The sequence below is a fragment of the Gopherus flavomarginatus genome, chromosome 8 (genome assembly GCF_025201925.1).
Source record: "Gopherus flavomarginatus isolate rGopFla2 chromosome 8, rGopFla2.mat.asm, whole genome shotgun sequence".
Lineage (NCBI taxonomy): Eukaryota > Metazoa > Chordata > Testudines > Testudinidae > Gopherus > Gopherus flavomarginatus.
In genome coordinates, this window is record NC_066624.1 from 104,116,203 (window position 1) to 104,130,173 (window position 13,971).

The 13,971-nt window shown below is 44.6% G+C and overlaps 1 protein-coding gene across 1 annotated transcript in view; it reads right to left on the bottom strand.

The window, feature by feature from the left end:
- Positions 1-3,101: 3,101 nt before the first annotated feature.
- CCDC39 (coiled-coil domain containing 39) overlaps positions 3,102-13,971 on the bottom strand; it is a 32,850-nt gene continuing 21,980 nt past the window's right edge. Inside the window, exons 15-20 of the mRNA XM_050965850.1 lie at positions 13,384-13,543; positions 11,754-11,860; positions 7,941-8,081; positions 7,571-7,750; positions 7,360-7,445; positions 3,102-4,696 (exon numbers count right to left, since the gene is read on the bottom strand). Of these exons, the coding sequence (XP_050821807.1) occupies positions 4,528-4,696; positions 7,360-7,445; positions 7,571-7,750; positions 7,941-8,081; positions 11,754-11,860; positions 13,384-13,543 (843 nt within the window). The 3' untranslated portion in view covers positions 3,102-4,527. The remainder of the gene's footprint in view (positions 4,697-7,359; positions 7,446-7,570; positions 7,751-7,940; positions 8,082-11,753; positions 11,861-13,383; positions 13,544-13,971) is intronic.

Sequence of the window (13,971 nt, forward strand, 5' to 3'; positions counted from 1 at the left end):
TGGACCCCTTGGGCATACCACTAGGCCCAAGGCATCCTCTCCAGGGCTTCTCGTTCTGCTCAATCAGAACCCCAAGTCCCGGATACCATGGTCAGCTGCCCCCTCCCTCCGGCCCCCCCCCGGGGGAAGCAGAGACGGCGGCCCTGCAGCCAACTCAGGCACATGCTCCTAGTATGGAGAACCTGGGACAGCTGCACCTTCCTCAGCAAGACTTGCCCCAGGAACCATTAGTCCTGGGGCTGTCATCCTCTTTGTTGCCTGACGAGGAAGTTGCGGGCATGACCTCCTCTGGCCCACCACCTATAGACCTCCGTGCGCACCAAGACTTGCTGCGTAGGGTGGCACAAAACATGAAACTCCAGGTGCAGGAGGTGGTGGAGGTTGAGGATCTGGTGGTGGACATCTTGTCTGCCAATGCCCCCACATGCATAGCCTTGCCATTCATCCAGGCTAATGCCACTATAATCTGGCAGTCACCGGCATCTATCTCTCCCACAGCCAAGGGGGTTGAGGGGAAATACTTAGTTCCCTCCAAAGACTATGAATACTTGTACATTCACCCCCAACCGTGCTCCCTTGTTGTACAGTCAGTCAATGAGAGGGCAAGGCATGGTCAGCAAGTCCCCGCCCCTAAATCCAAGGACACTAGGCATCTGGATTTATTCAGCCGCAAGGTATACTCGACTGGCAGTCTACAACTTCGGGTGGCTAACCAGCAGGCTCTCTTGAGCTGTTGTAATTATAACACCTGGAACTCGATGGGGAAGTTCAAGGAACTGGTTCCTCAGGATTCCAGGGAGGAGTTTGGGGCCTTGCTAGAGGAGGGCAAGAAAGTAGCCAGAACCTCCTTGCAGGCTTCGATAGATGCAACAGACTTGGCGGCAAGGACTCTAGCCTCTGGCATAGCTATGCACCACATCTCGTGGCTGCAGGTGTCTGGTCTTCCTCCAGAACTGCAGCAAACAATTCAGGACCAGCCCTTTGATGGCCAGGGGTTATTCTCGGACAAAACTGACTTTAGACTGCGGAGTCTAAAGGATAACCAGGCCATCATGCGCTCACTGGGTATGCATACCTTGGTGACGCAGCAGAGGCCCTTCCGTCCCCAACTGCAATGCACCTACCATAGCCCTTGGCGCAGACAGGACTTCTCCAGAAGACGTGGCTGGGGTGGTAGGAGGAAGTCTGGCCCTCAGACGGGCCAGAGTCAGGGTCCTCCTCAAACCATTGGTGGGGCCCAAGCAAAACTTTTGAAGGTGTGCTCAAGGGTGGAGCACCAGTCCCCTTACAGGATCCTTTCCCACCTTTCTCCAACAGCCTCTCCTATTTCCTTCCTGCATGGTCCCGCATAACTTCAGACCGCTGGGTCCTACGCACGGTGGAAAGTGGATACCGTCTGCAATTTGTATTGTTCCCCCCTTCCCACCCCATCCCTCTTCAGGGACCCCTCTCACGAGCAACTCCTTCTGCAGGAGGTACAGTTGCTCCTCGCTCTCAGAGCAATAGAGGTTCCAAGAGAACTGAGGAGCAGGGGGTATTACTCCTATTATTTCCTAATCCCCAAGGAAAAGGAGGGGGGGGCGCGTTACAGGAAATTTTTTCACCAGACAAGATTTAATTTTAACTTTGTGTGTGTGTGTGTGTGTACGTACACACACCCACAAAGTTTTAAACAAACTAATACTGTACACAGCAATGATGATGGTGAAGCTTGTTGAGGTGGTGAAGTCAGAGGGTGGATTATTTCCCAGGGAATGCCTTGCTGCTAAATGATGAACTAGCATTCAGCTGAGCCCTCAAGGGTTGACACGTTGTTAATGTAGCCTTACTCTACAAGGCAGCACAAATGGAAGGAGGGGAGACAGCATGGAAGACAGAGACACACACTGTGTGAAAGAGATGCACATTGCCCCTTTAAGTATGCTGCCTTTTAAATAGATCAGCAAGTTGAGACAGCAAAGAATCCTGTGGCACCTTATAGACTAACAGACATTTTGGAGCATGAGCTTTCGTGGGTGAATACCCACTTCGTCGGATGCATGTAGTGGAAATTTCCAGGGGCAGGTATATATATGCAAGCAAGCTAGAGATAACGAGGTTAGTTCAATCAGGGAGGATGAGGCCCTGTTCTAGCAGTTGAAGTGTGAAAACCAAGGGAGGAGAAACTGGTTTTGTAGTTGGCAAGCCATTCACAGTCTTTGTTTAATCCTGAACTGATGGTGTCAAATTTGCAGATGAACTGAAGCTCAGCAGTTTCTCTTTGAAGTCTGGTCCTGAAGTTTTTTTGCTGCAGGATGGCCACCTTAAGTTCTGCTGTAGTGTGGCCAGGGAGGTTGAAGTGTTCTCCTATAGGTTTTTGTATATTGCCATTCCTAATATCTGATTTGTGTCCATTTATCCTTTTCCGTAGCGACTGTCCAGTGTGGCCGATGTACCTAGCAGAGGGGCATTGCTGGCATATGATGGCGTATATTACCTTGGACAACATGCAGGTGAATGAACCGGTGATGGTGTGGCTGATCTGGTTAGGTCCTGTGATGGTGTCGCTGGTGTAGATATGTGGGCAGAGTTGGCATCGAGGTTTGTTGCATGGATTGGTTCCTGAGATAGAGTTACTACGATGCGGTGTGCAGTTACTGGTGAGAATATGCCTCAGGTTGGCAGGTTGTCTGTGGGTGAGGGCTGGCCTGCCACCCAAGGCCTTTGAATGTGTGGGATCATTGTCCAGGATGGGTTGTAGATCTCTGATGATGCGTTGGAGGGGTTTTAGCTGGGAACTGTATGTGATGGCCGTGGAGTCCTGTTGGTTTCTTTCTTGGGTTTGTCTTGCAGTAGGAGGCTTCTGGGTACACGTCTGGCTCTGTTGATCTGTTTCCTTATTTCCTCTTGCGGGTATTGTAGTTTTGAGAATGCTTGGTGGAGATTTTGTAGGTGTTGGTTTCTGTCTGAGGGGTTAGAGCAGATGCGGTTGTACCTCAGTGCTTGGCTGTAGACAATGGATCGCGCGGTGTGCCCAGGATGGAAGCTGGAGGCATGAAGGTAGGCATAGCGGTCGGTAGGTTTTCAGTATAGGGTGGTGGTAAATGTGACCATCACTTATTTGCACCGTGGTGTCTAGGAAGTGGACCTCCCGTGTAGATTGGTCCCGGCTGAGGTTGATGGTGGGGTGGAAGCTGTTGAAATTGTGGTGGAATTTTTCCAGGGTCTCCTTCCCGTGGGTCCAGATGATGATGTCATCAATGTAGCGTAAGTAGAGAAGGGGCGTGAGTGGACGAGAGCTGAGGAAGCGTTGTTCCAGGTCGGCCATAAAAATATTGGCATATTGTGGGGCCATGCAGGTGCCCATAGCGGTGCCACAGCAGCTGCTGTGGCAATCTCCCTCGGTCCTGAGCCCTGTTGTGTCCTCCCTGCTCTATAGAGTAAGCGGGGGATGAGCAGGGGGGATGGGGACACCCTGACATTAGCCCCTCTTCTCCCCCGCACAGCAAGCAGGAGGCTCCCGGGAGCAGCTCTAAGGCAGACAAGAGCAGCACATGGCAGTCGGGGGAGGGACAGATGAACTGCCGGCAATTGATAGCCTGCTGGGTGGCTGCTGCACAGGTAACTTAGGGGAGTGGGGGGCTGCCGGTCCACCCTGCTTCCAAGCCCCCACCAGCTAGCTTCAACCGGCTGCTCTTTCTGCAAGCAGCGGCCAAAACAGGCAGCTGCCAAACAACGTTATAAGGGAGCATTTCACAACTTTAAAGGAGCATGATCTCTGATTGATCAGCAACGAAACAACGTTAACCGGGACAACTTTAAGTGAGTTACTGTACCTCACCCACCTTGTGTGTCATGATTATATTGTCATTTGGAGGAAGAAAAATGGTATAACTTATTCCAGAGTTTTAACAAAGTTTCAAATATAACCCATTTGTTGTGTGACGGATTATATTTAATGAAATAGTGGAAACTTTGAAAGTTGGCTTTATTCACAAATTCATTTTCCCCCACCTTCCTCCCAAATTTTGCAAGAAGAAGAAATCTAGTCTACTTGTAATTAGCTAACATTAAGATATAATACTTACTTGAAGACTGTTTTCTTTGACCATGACATGATCATAAATCTGCATTGCAGAGGGTGTTCAACTTACTGTAATCAGTGATGTGTTAGAGGGGAAAGTAGGAAGACTAGTTACGTGTCCCTAGAAATATATACTGATCTCGTGCCAAGTAAGAATTTAAATCACTGACATTTTGAGGATTTCCCAAAAGTCCTTTAGTCATAACAGCAGGAATTAAACAAGTTAGACACAATTTCATTTAAAGTTTTATTTGTTAAACAGTCTTTCTGCCAATTTGATCATTTGACACAGTTTGTTTACAACATACATTTTCTTAGCCACTAAATTAAAATATATACTTCAGTCTAGTAAATGTTTCTAACAAACAGAAGATCTTTCTAAATAAGGAAATGTGCATTAAAGCAATTTTACCAATTCAGAAGCACTAGTGTGATGTGAGTCAGCTGTAGTGGAGTTCGAAATATTATTTCAGGCTCTTTCTGCTATGAAGACTACTGGAGCTACTAGCTGCACTGGAAGGCCGTGAACCAGCACTTGCTGTTGCTGCCGGTGAACCGAACGATAAACTCAGATCTATAATTTTAAGTGGGGATGGTTGGCCAGAAGTTGAACCCATGGTGCTCCTGGTTGATCTAAAAGGCAAAACAAAGTTATCATAAAGTTAGAATGTAGACAAAACCTTCTTGATTAGAAAGGGAAAAGAGTGTAGTTGATAGTACAAGTTAAGTGATCACCTGAGCACTTTGTAAGACTAATGCACCTCATCTTACAGTGTGTTAATAGCATATGCATGTATGATCTTAAAAGTTTGGAGTCTGATTCCTAGTAACAGTCAAACTGGGGTAACAGTGATCGGGGGAGGGAGAAACTGAGCAAGGAAGGAACTAGCTTCTTCAGACTATGTGGGCAAGATGTTTAATGTTTGCCCCTGCTACTCTACGTGGTGACAGGCTTCAGAGTCGTAGCCGAGTTGGTCTGTATCAGCAAAAAGAACAAGGAGTACTGTGGCAGCTTAGAGACTAACCAATTTATTTGAGCATAAGCTTTCGTGGGCTAAAACCCACTTCACTGGATGCATGCAGTGGAAAATACAGTAGGAAGATATATACGCAGAGGATGTGAAAAAATGGATATTGCCATACAAACTATAATGAGAGTGATCAATTAAAGTGGGCTATTATCAGCAGGAGAAAAAAACTTTTGTAGTGGTAATCAGGATGGCCCATTTCCAACAGTTGACAAGAAGGTGTGAGTAACAGTAGGGGAAAAATTAGCATGGGGAAATAGGTTTTACTTTGTGTAACGACCCATCCTAATGGTGTCCAGTTTGCAAATTAATTCTAATTCGGCAGTTTCTCGTTGGAATCTGTGTTTGAAGTTTTTTTGTTGGAGTATTGCGATCTTGAGGTCTGTAATCAAGTGACCAGGGAGGCTGATGTGTTCTCCGACTGGTTTTTGAATGTTAGAATTCTTGATGTCTGATTTGTGTCCATTTATTCTTTTGCAATGGAGACTGTCCAGTTTGGCCAGTGTACATGGCAGAGGGGCATTGCTGGCATACATCACCTTGGTAGAAGTGCAGTGCATCATCATATCAGAGGCTTATTCACTTGCACCCATTTTTTCATGTCCTCTGTGTGTATATATATCTTCCCACTGTATTTTCCACTGCATGCATCCAATGAAGTGGGCTGTAGCCCATGAAAGCTTATGCTCAAATAAACTGGTTAGTCTCTAAGGTGCCACAAGTACTCCTGTTCTTTTTCCTGATACTCTAGAAATCCTCATCTAGGATCTTGTACTACTGGCCAAAGACACCTAGAAGAAAGTGGTCTGGTCATAGCTGAAGACTTGACTCAAGCCAGAATATTTGTAACATTGCAGGTAGAGTACATTTCCTTTGTAACAGAAGAGAAGGTACTTTGGTTTATTAGTTAGCCCCTAGAACAAGCTTTTTTAAAATAAAAAATCTTTATATGTAATGGGAAAGGGAACTGAGTTTAAGACTAGTAGTCCAGAAGACTGCAGGTGCAATAATCCCAACTGCAAGGAGAAAAGCTGGGTCCTCAATCAATTTGAAATCTAAAAGTGAACTGTGCTCCACTGAAAGAGCAAAGTAGGAATGGGAGGACTGGGAAAAATGAATAAGCAATTTCAGAGCACTGCTACCAGGAAAGTCTGAAACTCTCCTGATTTGAAGTGGAATGGACGAGGCTAGACTAGATATGTGGACAAGTCCTGTACCTCTGTCTTAAGTGACATAGGTTGTGTTTGCTAGGAGAATCTAACAGAAGACTTGAGGAGAATCTATAGTGAAGCTTTTCCTAGCCAACGGAGATGAACAAGAAGGGACAAAACAAGAAATCAGGGTGTGGGAGTACAGTAACTCCTCACTTAACGTTGTAGTTATGTTCCTAAAAAATGCAACTTTAAGCGAAACAATGTTAAGCGAATCCAGTTTCCCCATAGGAATTAATGTAAATGAGGGGGTTAGGTTCCCGAGAGATTTTTTTCACCAGACAAAAGACTAATACACACACAATAAGTTTTAAACAATTTAATACTGTACACAGTGATGATGATTGTGAAGCTTGGTTGAGGTGGAGGAGGTCAGAGGGTGGGATATTTCCCTTACTGCTAAATGATGAACTAGCAATTGGCTGAGCCCTCAGGGGTTAACTCTCTCACTCTACAAGGCAGCAGGAATGATGGAGATACATGCATTTCCCCTTTAAGTACACTGCCTTGTTAATTAGATCAGCATGCTGAGACCGCAGCTGCTGCAAGCTCCCTCCATCCTGAGCCCTGGTGTGTCCTCCTTGCTCTATGGAAGATGGGGTAAGCGGGGTGCAGGAGCAGGGGGAAGGGAGACACCCTGACGTTAGCCCCCCCTTCCTCTCCTCTCCCCCCGCACAGCAAGCAGGAGTCTAGGGGACCAGCTCCAAGGCAGAGAGCAGGAGCAGCACATGGCCATGGGGGGAGGGACAGCTGCAGTTGCTAGCCTGCTGGGCAACTGTTGCACAGGTAACTTAGGGGAGCGGGGGGCTGCTGGTCCACCCTGATTCCAAGCCCCCACCAGCTAGCTGCAACAGACTGCTCTTCCTGCAAGCAGTAGACAAAGCAGGGGGCTGCCAAACGCCATTAGAAGGGAGCATTGCACAACTTTAAACGAGCATGTTGCCTAATTGATCAGCAATGTAACAACGAAACATTAACCGGGACGACTTTAAGTGAGGAGTTACTGTACAAGGAATAACCATGTACATTATTAACTTTTTTTTTTTTTAACACTCACCTGATAGAGGCCACAGAGCTTTGTGAAGATGATCTAGAACTGTAATGACTACCTATGGAAGCAGCTGTAGGAAGTTCTAAACAGGACTAGAAGAGAAAAGAGATCTACTATTGGTCTTTGCAAGTGGGATATGACGCAAACACTACCAATTTTACTATATATAACAGTGTCAGCATTTTCAATAACAGTTAAAGTCAACTAGAGATGCTACCTGTTGGAAGTATGTTTGAAAGGGTTGAGTTAAATCAGGGTTTGCTTCTAATACATCAACCAACACTTTGTCAATGGTTCTGCTATAGTCTTTCAGCTCACGGAGGTCAATGTCTTCTTCCTCCTGTGTTTTCGTTTTACTTTTCTTTAAAGATCGGACTTCTTTGGATAGTCTGAAACACTTTTGGCATAAAGTAACAGGTAAATATAATTTAACGAAATTTAATATTGTGAAAGTTTAAATACCTTTTTATGAAAGGCCAAACACTATTAGTAACAGACTTACAATTTAAGTTTGTTGCATTTTTACTATACTCCAGCTATAACTCAAACCAATAAAATAAGAGTTGTCACCTGTTTATTAAACCAACCTGTGTCATGACTCTTTCTAACTTTGGCTTCTGTTGATCTATTTCTTTGTTCAGCTGCAAAACCTGAGCTTGCTTCTGATTTGTTTTTTCTTGGTAGACAGCCTCCTCTTTTATCATGATTTCTAAAGTGTTTTCCATACTCTGAAAGAATAAGTACAGATCAAACCTGAACATCAAAGAACAATCTTATTAGTTTAAAAAGTATGTGAATGTTAAGTAGTAAATACAGTGATCAACACCTTTTCAATAGTTTATTGCACTTAACATTTTGTATTAGGCTCTTGATCACAACTCAGAATTTCTTACTCTTGTTGCTTGTGGTTCAGATTTTTAAAGCTGTTTAAGGGTTTCACCTCTCTGTTGTGACACCTGATTTAGGAGTCAAAATTCCATTGACTGTCAATTTTAAAAATCTGAACCTCTAACTAGAGTCTCCATCCTTAAAATGTGTTAGAACTATGATCAGACAACCCCTACAATCAGTTGTCTTACTTGCATGATCCGTTAATCAGCTGTACATAACATGCTTAACGCAAGCTCAAAGGGATGGAGTCCTTGTCCAGCTGGTTGGAAGAAAGGAGGTTACTGTCTCTTTTTAAGGGCTTCCCTATAATGGGGCAGAGGGATAAGTGGGGAGAAAGCTTACAGGGAAGAGCAGGAAGCAGCTGGATCAGGTGTGGGTATGGGAGGTATGGCCCTTCCTGCTGACTGGAAGGGTGGGGTACTTATAGCCCATGTAGCCTCAGAGATGCCCTTCTTTACATGGATGAGGCTCACAGCAGCAAAAGTAAGCAGGCTGGAGCATCAGATGGGGCCTTTAGTCGACATGCTTGGAAGGAAAGATGCCCCAAACCACAAAAGGGGAAGAGTGCAGAGATCGCATACTCCCAGGCAGGTGTGGTGAAGGGGGTGCAAAGCCAGGTTCTGGGAGGCAGAGGAGAAACACCCTTGAGCAATAAGGAGGGGACACCAGGCTTTCAATCACCCAACAGCAGCTGCTGTAACTGCATCAAGCTTCTCTGCCTCCTACTTACATGGGACTGCAGGGCTCCACCATGTGGCACTGGAGGTCTCCAGAAGCCTCAGTGACCAATGGGTCCCTATGAGGATGAGTCAGAAGGGGCAGAAGCAGCACCCCAAAGCCAGGTTTTCCCCTTGTCGGAGGGGGGGGTTAAGGGTGACCCCCTTAAGGGATCGGGGTTGCGGACCTAGCTGAAGTCTCTCTCTCCCATTCACATGTGGGAATGGGTGTGGGAGGAGGGGTAATCCGCAACAGCCTGAGCCAGAAGAGGAAAAAGAAATGTCTCCTTGTAGGGGCTGGCCAGGGTTGACTGCTTCCCATACCAGGCCATAATGAGTGGTTGGCCCCTTGCAGGAATGGGGGAACAGAGAGGGAGGGTACCTGGACTTCTCCATACTGCATAGCAGTCAGGGGCTGTTGGTTGTACTCTCATGCCCCACAGCGTGGGAGCACTTGTGATTAGGGGTGGGGGAAAGCACAGCTAGTTTGGAACCTTGGCATATGAGGGCTCTCAAGTAGGGATGTAAATATCAGTTAAAAAAGTGAACCAGTTAAATGATTAAAATATCAGTTAACTGAAGTCACTCAGGTGGAGCGGCTGGGGCTGGGATCCTGAGGGCCTGGGGCTACTGCGGCCGGCGCTAGGATTCTTCTGGCCTGCCAGCCCAACGTGGCTTGCCAGCCGCCAGGGTAAATGGTTAAGGTCTGGTTTACAGTAAGCCTCGTGCTTACCGGTTAACCATTTAACCTTTTACATCCCTACTCGAGGTGGTACAAATATCAGCAGTGCTGCAAACATTTAGGGTGTAAGAGCACAGGTTTAACAATTTCATAGAACGCTGGCCCTGTCTATGCTATGGTCAATTCCAGAGGCCCAGATATTTCAGTACATGGTGTTGGTGGCAAGCCATGGGCCAGTGTCATATGTCCACTAGTTGCTTTTCTTGTCTTATGTTTGCCAGTAGGCTGTGAGATTACATGAATCCATCTAGCAGGGTCTTAGTCCAAAAATTTTTAGTTGAGTAGTCGTAAGGCAGGTCCTTCTGAGGATCTCCATTAGTGTTCAGACACTTACGGATTTGTGGCACATTCTCAACCAAATATGTAGAAGCAAACAGGAGGCAGCCTTATTCAAGGCAGCATTCCTGATCACTTTTGGGTTTCTTTTTTTTTAGCTTTTAGGGTCGGTAAACTAGTGACTGGGTCAGGGAGGGATACTTTGCGAAGAGCTTTGGTGTGGAGGAGTGATCTGTCCTCTTGACACTAAGGGTCTCAAAAATAGACGGGGGGCCAGGGGAGTCCATAATGCTATCGGAGGGTGGTACGATTAGGATTTGCCCAGCAGGGGCATTAAGGACTCAGTCATGGGGATGGCAGGCCCCTCACAACATATCAATTTGTTACGTTTTCAGAATGGGGCTCACAAAGTGGGAGCTCCCGGAACATGAAGTGTGTTCCCACTTATTCTGGATTGGAATCACAACAGCTGCAGCCTGACTAGGGCTAGGAGGCCACAGCAATTCAGGCAATTAGGCAGTGGCACTCAAATGCATACAAGCTGTACATAAGACCCCATGTAGAGAATCAGGGCTAATTTTCCTGTGTTTCCAATTTCAGAACCAAGCAAATGGGCCAAGTGACTAATGCTGTGTATCTGTGGGACAGTATTTTATACTGGGCAAATAAGCAGGCTTTTCAGTCATCTGGAGGTTCACAGCTGTGCCTAGATTCTGAAGGTGGAATGTGCTGTGATGGCCTGGGAGTAGGCACCATGTGCAATTATTGTTCATGCTAGCAAACAATTTGGGAAGATGTAAAGGGGTGGGGGGTGAGGACATATTTTTGTCCAATGAAGGACTCTGTAAATATGTGCGAATGCGTTGGGAAATGGGAAGCAGCCAAACTAAATTGCTGGCACCTCTTTGTGGCAGATGTCCAGTGCAGAAGGCATCCAGCTTCCCCGCAGCAGGTCTGGGAACTGGTGGGGTAGGGCAGGGGAGATAGATTATAGTATCATAACTTAGTACAAAAAACTCATGGGAGATGTCCAGTGCAGGTACTCATTATGGAAGGAATATGGTTATCAGATAAAGTGGATCTGAAGAGAATTTGAAAGAAAGCATCTGTTAAGGGAGCTGAGGAACTGGAGTTTGGAGCGCCTACATCGCATACAGCAGGGAGCCAGCCCCCTCCTTTTACAGCTCCTTTTTACCTCACATAAGGGAAGGGTTGTGGGGTCCCAGCTATGAGATGACTGGGACTAGGTTGGGGATTACATGGAAATGACTAAGGAAAGGTTGATCTTCACTATACAGTCTATTGCCAGGTACTCCCAGGTATTTTAAGTGAATAAAGATGCAGCCTAATTAAACCACACCAATTGCTACCAGGGTGGCCGGATAATGGATGAATAACTACATAAATCACTATCTGTAGTTTACGTATGTGTAGACTTCATATGTAGTAAGAATGACAAATCCTGGGTTAAATTTAAAGAGGTACCTAAATGATCTGAGAGCTTAAGTTGTATTGAAAATCAATGACACCTAAGTTTGTAAGTGCCTATGTCATTTTGAAAGTGGGACTTGGGCTTTTCTATGAGTTTTTAACACTTTTGAAAATTTTATCTATTGTCCATTAGCAGTAGGAAAGGGGGTGCAGAAAATTCACAGAGGAGAGTGAGGAAAAAATATTCCCAGAATGCTTCTTAATCCATGAGGGAGAAAAAATTGGCTGCACCAAGGAAAACGATGGCTTCACCTATACAAATGGCAATCTCGTGTGCCCGTTACCTGAAGGTCTTCTTGAAGCTCCTTGATCTGTCTTCGCTTGTATCTGTATTTTTCATCAGCAGCTCTTTTTTCTTCTTCTAATTGCAGCTTTTCTTTGTACTCCTCACCTACAATATCAAACACTCAGCGTTAGAGTTTAAACATTGTATAAGGTGTGCACACTAACATGTTTAGGATATTAGATTTTCATCCCAAAGACAGGCTATTGCTGCATTTAAAAGTAAGTGCACCAAAATGTATTCAGGTACAATACACAGAGACATCATTTATGGCCATATATAGGGTAACAAAAGTCTTCTGCCAGGCGGCCTTGAGGATCTGCAACTGTGCATTATACTAAACTGGGCAGTACATTTAGCAACTCACATGCCTGATGTTGCAGTGATCAATTGCTGAACAATAGATGTATTTGTAATTCAAAAAAGAAAGTATAGTGGTGATACAAAGTTGAAGCACCCTATGAAACACTTTAAACTCTTTGATTATTTAGGTCATTGATTAAAGCATCTACCAGGGCAAGGGGGAGCCTTAAACATTGTAATATTGTCTACAGTGCTTCTGAGATGCCTCCAGAACTTTCCAGTAGAATTATTACCACAGGTATTTTAGGAGACTTACAATTTTGTTACTCAACTATATAACTAAAAAATAAATACTGTACTATATTTGATGTACTATAAAATGTATATATGAAATGTTAAAAGAACAACCAAAAAGGACGTCTTTACAGGAAGTCTATGTCCTAAAGTGCCCACAGTACCTGCTTTGATTATAAAAAATTACAGGGAATACTCCACAAACTAGTCACCTAAAAACAAGGAAAAAAGTGATGGTTTATCAAGGATAAGGATTTAAGATCCATTGCTGTAAAGCCAGCAGAGGGCGCAAAAGTTAAACAACTAGCCCTGTCTTCACACAGTTATTGATATCGTTGACAATAATGATGCACAAATAAGACTAAACAAAGAAGACATTGTAAAAGCAGCTTGTGAAAGCTGTAAATTTGCAATGAGTTCTCAACAAAAGGCAAACAACAAAGTCCCACAGGATTCCACAAACTGTACAGTGGCGATTCAACTTGTTTAAAGTTGTCTACGCAACACAAGAGTGGCACAAGCCTCAACTCACCTTTTTACCAGATAACAGCACTGCCCTATAATAAAAACAGGAAACAAACAATACAGTCGATAAGGGACCTGCCTCTCACAACCACTATGCCTTGCTGTGCTGCCTCTGGATTCAAGTACTTGCAGACCCTACTGGCCATTCCTCCTATGACTGATGAATGGGCATTCAGTGGAGGCACTTTGTGCAGTCTCTCTACAACACTTTATGCCTTCCGACTGTGGTTCTGCTGTACTTGAGAGTTTTCACAACCCTTACTTAGGCTTAAGAATTTGCATAAAAATAAAAAACTTGAACTTTAATAGCATCTTTTTCCTGTACGTACTCTGCCCTGGTGAACTGACAGCAACATTCAAAATTATTCTTTCTGCTGCTACTATTAGTGCGTTCTGTAGCTAATTTATTCAGTAAGTACAGCCCTTTAGTATCATTGCTTCACTCCAGTGTCCCTGGTTTATGCTTTAATCTCTAATACACAAGTAATAACAACGTTCATTTTACATACTTGTCTCTGTCACTGTTTTAAAAGAGTTCCGGTAATTGCTGTTGCAGTTATTAAGCACGTGCATGGTATTTTGCAGGGCTATGACTTCTTTTTCAGCTTTGCGGATCTTTGCATCCAAATCATCACCTTCACGCTGAAGGTCCCCCTTTTCCTGGGCGGCCTTAAAAATAAAAACAGAGATCTAAGAGAGAAATAATCGAACAGACATATTGTGATGGCTGACTCTGGGCTGCATGGGTCTTACTGAAACATAATAATATCATGACAATAACAGAAGAATACTTGATGTTAAGTAGTTAAGAACAAAATCTTTTTCTATACTCTTACAAGAAATCTTAGAGCCTGATCTTGTCATGAGCACCTATGCAGAGTTGATTTCCCTGGAGTTCTATGTGGGCACATGGGTTCACATGTGCTCACAGTAGAAGCCTTAGCTACTAAGTAGTTAGAAAATTCTGTTTCTTCTAGGTCTGAAAACCATATGTTGAGATAAGTTGTCCAAAGCACTCTCTAACTATAAGGCTGTTCTTGGATTATACAAATTTAAAACTAAATGAGAACACTATGATTACTCCTTTCCTTTTGGAT